This window comes from Dioscorea cayenensis, chromosome 15, assembly GCF_009730915.1.
Source record: "Dioscorea cayenensis subsp. rotundata cultivar TDr96_F1 chromosome 15, TDr96_F1_v2_PseudoChromosome.rev07_lg8_w22 25.fasta, whole genome shotgun sequence".
Classification (NCBI taxonomy): Eukaryota; Viridiplantae; Streptophyta; class Magnoliopsida; order Dioscoreales; family Dioscoreaceae; genus Dioscorea; species Dioscorea cayenensis.
The window spans coordinates 2,900,369-2,907,850 of record NC_052485.1 but is presented as its reverse complement, the minus strand read 5'-3'; the positions used below and the strand labels follow the sequence as shown (position 1 = coordinate 2,907,850).

The window sequence follows — 7,482 nt, the reverse complement described above, 5'->3', positions numbered from 1 at the left end:
ACTTTTCTTTAAGACTCTTGATTTAAGGAAAACATTATACTCGATATTCATTCTGGTCAAGACCATTTTGTTTTAATAAAAATTAATAAATAATAAATTTTATTAAAAAAAGTAATACGGAAAAAAAGTAAAATAATTAATTACCCAAGACTTCATCTCCATCATAGTTTGTACGTGATTTGATAATTGAGCAAACTAAAAATAAGGCATGAGTTATTTTTCCCCGAAATTTTAACATATCATTTTTTTTCAATGATTTGATGAATATATAAAATATATATTACCACCATAATAAATAATTTATGCATGATTGAGGACTAGTGAGACTTTGTGATGGTTTATCACACTTTTGTGTTTGCGTGGAGATATTAATGGATATTAATGTATATGATATGGTTTTTAATAAATAATGTGTATGACTTCAATTATAATTTTCATTATTTATTTATTTTTTTAGTAATAATTATCAAATATTATAAATAATAAATTTTAATTATCATAAATGCTGTGAGATTTTAATTATAGCATCTCCCGACTTCTGTTGTGGCTGTTGAATGGGATGTTTGCCGTCTATTTTTTTTTTAAATAATTTGTTGTATATTTTTAAAAAAATAAAAAAATAAAAAAATCAAAGAATTATTAAAATCGACTTAACGTTTAATTATCGTACAGTTCCTTATAATTGTGTACTTTGTCCTTTTAATCCTTATATTATTTTTAGGTACAATTAAATCCTCATATTCAGTCAAATTGAGTTATTCTAATCCACAGTAATATGTTTTAGGTACAATCAAATTTTTGCAATTTATACTTGTCTATCTACACAGCGAACTAAAATAAGTTAAATCGACTAAATATAAAAATTTAATTGTATATAAAAATATTGTAAGGACTAAAAAAAGCAGAAAGTATATAATTACAGTTATCTATCAATTAAAGCTTTAAAATATAATAATGATTACTATGAAAAATATATATATAATGATAGATTTGCTTGGTTTTCTGGGGATCGAGATCCGGCATGGCGGAGCGACAGCTGATCGGAGTGGTGGGAGGCGGCCAGATGGGCTCCGGCATCGCCCAGCTTGCCGCCGTCGCTGGCTTCCATGTGCTTCTCTATGACTCCAACGCCGATGTCCTTGTAAGGGCCAATAGCTCCATCTCCTCTTCCATCCGCCGCCTCGTTTCCAAGGGCCAACTCTCCCAGGTCTCCACCTCTCTTAAGCTTGCTTTTTGATTGTTTGTTGTGAATTTTGTGTGGATGTTATTGAATTTTTCATTGCTGTTCTGACGATTAGTAATATAATTCTATAGTAAACACTTGTGGAATTTGTTATGATGATGATCATGACTGAATTTGGTGATTAGAGTGAGATCTGTGTATATTGATTGAAAGTCAATGCTATTTTTTTTATCACTTGATGTTCTTTTGGATTTTTTGTGATCATAGTTTAGTAATTTATCCTATTTTTGCTCCAAAAATATAACTTTGATCCTCTTTGGAGATGTGAAAGATCAGTATGCTCTCTGAATAGGAAAAGTTTGTTCATGATCTACATATTAAAGTTTCAATATTATGGTGTGGATTGTAACATGTGTGTATCTTTGTGTATGATTTTGGCTTTATAATTCAAACTTAAACGTTGTCAGAATGTTGCTCTACTGTGGAGCATTTTTCCTCTCCATTCTAAATTTCTTGCTTTAGTGTGCTTTTGCAGTCAGCAAGTGATGATGCCATGAAAAACCTGAAATTCGCACAAAATTTGGAAGATTTTAGAGATGCTGATGTTATAATTGAAGCCATTGTGGAGTCTGAAGTTGTAAAGAAGACTTTGTTTTTGGAACTTGACAAGATTGCAAAAGTTTCTGCAATTTTGGCATCTAATACTAGTTCCATTTCCATCACTCGCCTTGCTTCGACAACCAGTCGTCCTTCCCAGGTTTGTTCATTTGATTATCCTATCGTACTTGTTGAAGATGCATTCGTTTGATTCTTTTTTTGCCTCTGTGTTCTGTGACTTATGTTAGCATCATCAGTTCCATCCATGGGATTTTGGGCAAGACCTGCTTAATAAGCTGATGAAATTAGTATTAAGGTGGCTATACTTTTCTCTTTCCTGCATAAAGAAAAGATAACATGCAGAGGAACTTTGTCTTTAAGTTTGAGACATAGCAAAAGGATAAAGAACTGAAAATGAAATTTCTGGAGTCTCTCTCAAGTCATTATAACTGAAATAGCAAAAGTACTTGTCACTGTGTTTAACACAGCTCAACTAATTTTAGAATTCCAAGCTCACAAAAAAGAAATATTTTTTTTCACCGATTTTTTTTTTTTAATAAACACTAGCATCAGTTCTTTGTTTCATACAATGATAGATTGATAGCAGAATTTGTTGCAGGTACTTTACCCTAGCATTTTCCAGCTACTTTTATTACTTTTATTGTGAAGGTTTAGAGTTTTAATGGAAAATCTAGAACTGACTGTTGATTCCTTTTGTAATTATTTTGAAGAATTGGTCATGTTGCAGGTGATAGGTATGCACTTTATGAATCCACCACCAATAATGAAACTAATCGAGATCATTAGAGGAGCTGATACTTCAGATGCGGTGTATGCCACAGTAAAATCCTTGGCAGAAAGGTTTTCTTCTGATCCATGACTAACCCAATATCCCTGTATGTTCAAGTTTAAGAATCAATGGTTGCTAGTTATCAGTATATTTAAAAGAAAATTGCTATTCTGTCGGCAGAAACAGTGTCATGCATAATTCTGTCTAATAAACCCGGCAAAGGTTTGGTTTTTGGTTGCAAAGTATAAATTTCTGACTGATGAGAATGATACTTAATACATACTATATCATGTTCATCCGCACATATTCACATACTCCATCATTTATTTGGCAGGCTCGGAAAAACAGTGATATGTTCTCAAGATTACCCAGGGTTCATTGTCAACCGGATACTGATGCCAATGATCAATGAGGCATTCTACACACTTTACACCGGCGTTGCAACAAAAGAAGACATAGACACTGGCATGAAGTTAGGGACAAACCATCCAATGGGTCCTTTAGAGCTTGCTGATTTCATTGGACTGGATGTTTGCCTCTCTATAATGAATGTACTTCATGAAGGCCTTGGGGACAGCAAGTATAGTCCATGTCCTCTTCTTGTTCAGTATGTTGATGCTGGTCGCTTGGGAAGAAAGAAGGGCATTGGAGTGTACTCATACCAAAAGGAGCCTGCAAAACTTAAGCCATCATCCTCACTATGAAATTGAAAATCTTTACTGGGATTTTCATAGGGTGTATATAGTGAAAACAAGAATAAATGTAACTTTTATATGGTTCCTAGTTCCTATCAGATGAAATGCTGGATTCCGAAATGACTTATTTTGTGATCTTTAAGCCTTTAATGAACAGTTTATTTTGCCATATTATTTTCATTGTCATTGGTTTTGAAGTGGATTGAAGGATTGAGGGGGCACACTAGGGCTGAGTAGATCTGTTCATGGGCTAGGCCGAGTTCGGTCTTCTGAGTCCATAATTATTAAAATTTAAACTTGTCCAAGCCAAGTTGGACCCTAAAATATGGGCTTTTCAAATTTGATGATCTTTAACCAAGGTTCGGCCAAGCCCTGTCCAAATAAGTTTTTCACCAAATAATAAATTAGTTTAAAAAAAATAAACAATAATATTAATCTGTAAATATGACCAAATATTATTCCACAAGACACTATAAATATGACCAAACATTATTCCACAAAACACTTTAAAATTAAAATAACAAATGCACATCTTTATTCAATCACAACAACTAAAATTCAAATCATTATAATCAATCGGCAAATAACAATAGATATATACTAATTATATATATACAAAATTAATTAATAAATAATCAATAGAAATTCAAACCATTATATATATATAACATTAATTAATAAATATATTTTATAATTTAAACTGGTCGGGCCGGATCAGACTTTTAACAATAAAAATCAAACCCGGCCTATTTTTAAAATGGTTTTTTTTTTCAAAGTCCGGTTATCAAGCCTTAAATATTTGTTTAAACCCTTCTAATTTTTGGACAGGCCTTCTTGTTTGGCCGGGTAACCCGCCCTTGGACAGATCTAGGGCTGAGCCATTTGCATTGAGGGTATTGAAAAGACAAACTTCTATCATTTTTTTTTAATGAGTGTTTCTATTAAGAAAAAAGGGATTGTTTTTGTTCCTCTATGTCTGTAAAACTAATATTTGTTTATATATGTTCTCCCTAATCAAAAGTTAACGAAATTTAGAAAAAAAAAATCAAACTATCATTTATCCTTTTTCTGTTCATTCATTTTAAAAAACTAGAAAGAAAAAAATTATCAAAATAAATTACTATAAAATTTGTAAGCTGATTTTTACTATAAACTATATAAATAAAAATGGTGCATTAGTAATTATTCATTTTTATATGAATATAAAAGTAATTTTCTGTTTTAAAAACTCCCTGTTTGTTAAAAATGATATACACACACATAAAACTTAAATAAGATGATAAAATTAAAAAAAATAATAATAATCAAACAACATAATCTCGATGGGATAAAGATAAACATACTATAAAATTATGAAATATTCTCATCAGAGAAAAACAGAAAAATACAAACATTGTCTAGGTGAATAAATTATCCACTATAATTGAAATTTAGAAATACACACAAACAACAGAGATCATGCTATGCATAATATTGTCCATCATCATCCATTTGTTTTAACTGCACAAACAGAAAGAAAGATGGGAATTTAATTAACACTTAATAATCACTCAAAATTAAGAACTTTAATTAACTTTTATTCTTTTTAATTTAAAACATTAAGTGCAATACCTATATTGATGGCCTCTGTTTCTGTCACACACTGCTTCTTGGCAGCCTCAACTCTGTCCTTCACTGTTAGTAATTAAAAATAAATGAATAAATAAAGGGAATGAATAAATCTAATAAATACTTAATATTTATTTTTTATTAAATTTTTATATAGGTTTTCAAAGTATTCCCTATAACATATGCACACTATATAGTATTAGGGATTGTGTTGTATCCCCTATGGATCCTCTCTAACCTTTGTACATTTTTTATTTTAATTTATGAAATATATTCATTTTTTTTTTAAAGAAACACTATAATATTATTTTAGTCTAAGCCTTTAAAAAAATTCATACTAAAAAAAAGTTAATAAAATTTTTTTTAATAAAAATGCACAAATACATGTTAGTCAAAAAGCTTGGACACAAACTAGGAAGTGAATGTCCAGCTTACGTGCCCTCACCAAACAACATGGGTTTGGACAACAAACTCAAAACCATAACTAAAGATCTTTTACCACTATTGTGCCCAGTAAGATTTAAATTCAGATATTTAAAATTTTCTCCTCTTGTTTTTAATAATGAAGCTAAAAGTCATCTGGGCTATGATCAATAAAGAATGTTTTTGTTACCCTTTATGAGTTTTTATTCTCCGGCTTTACATTTCTTGATCAAAAGCCTCCATTTTCACTGTATCACTCTGAAAAACAAAGGTAAAAATGGTTCTATTATATTTATCCATCACAAAAACAAAAATAAAAATAGATAAAATAAAATAGAAATACATCAAGGAGTTTTTCTTTGTGCATTGATGATTGTATCTGCAAAAGCGAGCCTTCATCATCGCTTGATGTTGAGCTGCAGACGGTGTCAGATATTGCTCCATTGATGGCAAACTCTCCTCTATATGAGAATACAGCCAAGATTACAAAAAAAAATGATTTAATAATATAATAATGAGGAAGAAAACTAACTAACTAAATATATATATATATATATATACATATATAAAACCTTTTTCTCTGTTGTGTTTTTGTATGTCTGTACTGCTTCAATCTGTGCACATAGGAATTAGGATGACATAAAAGATAAGCATGGGGATGGCCATAAATTAATGCAAAGAGAAAAATAACAATCATGTTAATTTATTGAGTTAATTATAAGGACCTTTCGCTTCTTCACTGGTGCATCTATGTTTGTGATGCTTCTATTTTGGCTCTTCATTTTTTCAGAATTATCATTACATGACTGTTGTTGTTCAGTGTTCACTTTGGGCTTGTTATTTTTCCCTGTTTCCATTGATCTTGACTTCTTCACAGCTCTCCATTTCAAAAGAGTGATGTTAATAGAATAACCAAATTGTGAATTTAAAAAGAGGGAAAACATTCAAAACACTAGGATGCAGTAAAATTGAAAATTTAATCTAGACCCTTGTTTTATGTTTTGGATTCAACAATAAAAAATATTATGTTCTGCAACAATAGCTTAGCGGTTAAAATACTTAATTCCCTATAATAATAAAAAATATGTATATATTTAAGATGTTTATCTATATTATGAAAAAAATTATTATTAGAACCATTTTGCTTGCAGTGATTAGAGAATCAAATTTACTTTAGACTAACGATATATATATATATATATATATATATATATATATATATATATATATATATATATATATATATATATATATATACAGAATTAAGACTTAGTTATTACTTATTAGGTACTTGTCTGAAAATGATTGATGATTAATTATAAATTTTAATTATTAATTAATTTTAAAAGAAAAGGTTGAGTGGCGATGGGCCATCCCCACTTCCCCTTTTGCCCTTTTCGGGTCACCCTCCAAATATCAAATTAATAAATAAATAAATATCACTTATGGTAAACCCTAAAGATTCGGATCAGTATGGATAAACAAAGTATAGGATTTATATATAATATATTCGAGGATTAAAAAAATACCAATCAGAACATAAACACAGATTAAGACCAACAAGATTCACATGGATATATCTTGTTTTTGATAAAAAAAACTACAAATTATTCTTATATAGAAAACTGTGATAAATATCATTAAAAAAAATCACATATACCAAAACAGAATTTAAATGATGAAAACCAAAAATATCAATATAAAATTTCTCACTTTACAGTATCAGATACTTGTTTATTCTCCAGATCCATATGTGATCTGTGATCTCTGTGATCTATGCTCTATTTTTTTAATTTTAATTAATAATTAATCTCATAATTTGATAATAGAAAAAATAAGGCAACGATAGCATATTTCTCCCAAAATCATAGATGGATCTCCATAGGGTTTTAGATGATGAGTTTTTTATTTTTATTTATAAAGACGAGAAAAGTTACTAACCTTTTCACTTATTGGCTCCTCAATCCAAAAATCCAGTAAGAGAAAAGATTAATTGACCAGAAAACCCTCTAAAATTGTTTATTTATGAAGAAATAGATACATATATATATATTGATGGAATTGCAAACCTAAGAGACAGATTGAGTTTATAACAAGGAATGAACAGAGAAGTGATATAAATGGGAAATGACTGTTTTTATATTAAATTTTATTTCAAAATTAATATAAATATATAAATAAAGGAT

The 7,482-nt window shown here is 29.5% G+C and overlaps 1 protein-coding gene across 1 annotated transcript; it reads left to right on the top strand.

Moving 5' to 3' along the window:
* The first annotated feature begins 994 nt into the window (after positions 1-994).
* LOC120276747 (3-hydroxybutyryl-CoA dehydrogenase) lies at positions 995-3,436 on the top strand. The gene is made up of 4 exons (XM_039283430.1): positions 995-1,207; positions 1,719-1,940; positions 2,529-2,641; positions 2,905-3,436. Exons 1-4 carry the CDS (start codon positions 1,022-1,024, stop codon positions 3,272-3,274), a joined length of 891 nt encoding a protein of 296 aa, XP_039139364.1. The 5' UTR covers positions 995-1,021; the 3' UTR covers positions 3,275-3,436.
* Positions 3,437-7,482: the final 4,046 nt, after the last annotated feature.

Bases quoted from the DNA above. Each gene is read 5' to 3' on its own strand.
- LOC120276747 (XM_039283430.1), top strand. From the start codon at position 1,022: ATGGCGGAGCGACAGCTGATCGGAGTGGTGGGAGGCGGCCAGATGGGC. The intron at 1,941-2,528 runs GTTTGTTCATTT...GTCATGTTGCAG, and splicing joins CAACCAGTCGTCCTTCCCAG to GTGATAGGTATGCACTTTAT. The intron at 2,642-2,904 runs GTTTTCTTCTGA...TTTATTTGGCAG, and splicing joins GTAAAATCCTTGGCAGAAAG to GCTCGGAAAAACAGTGATAT.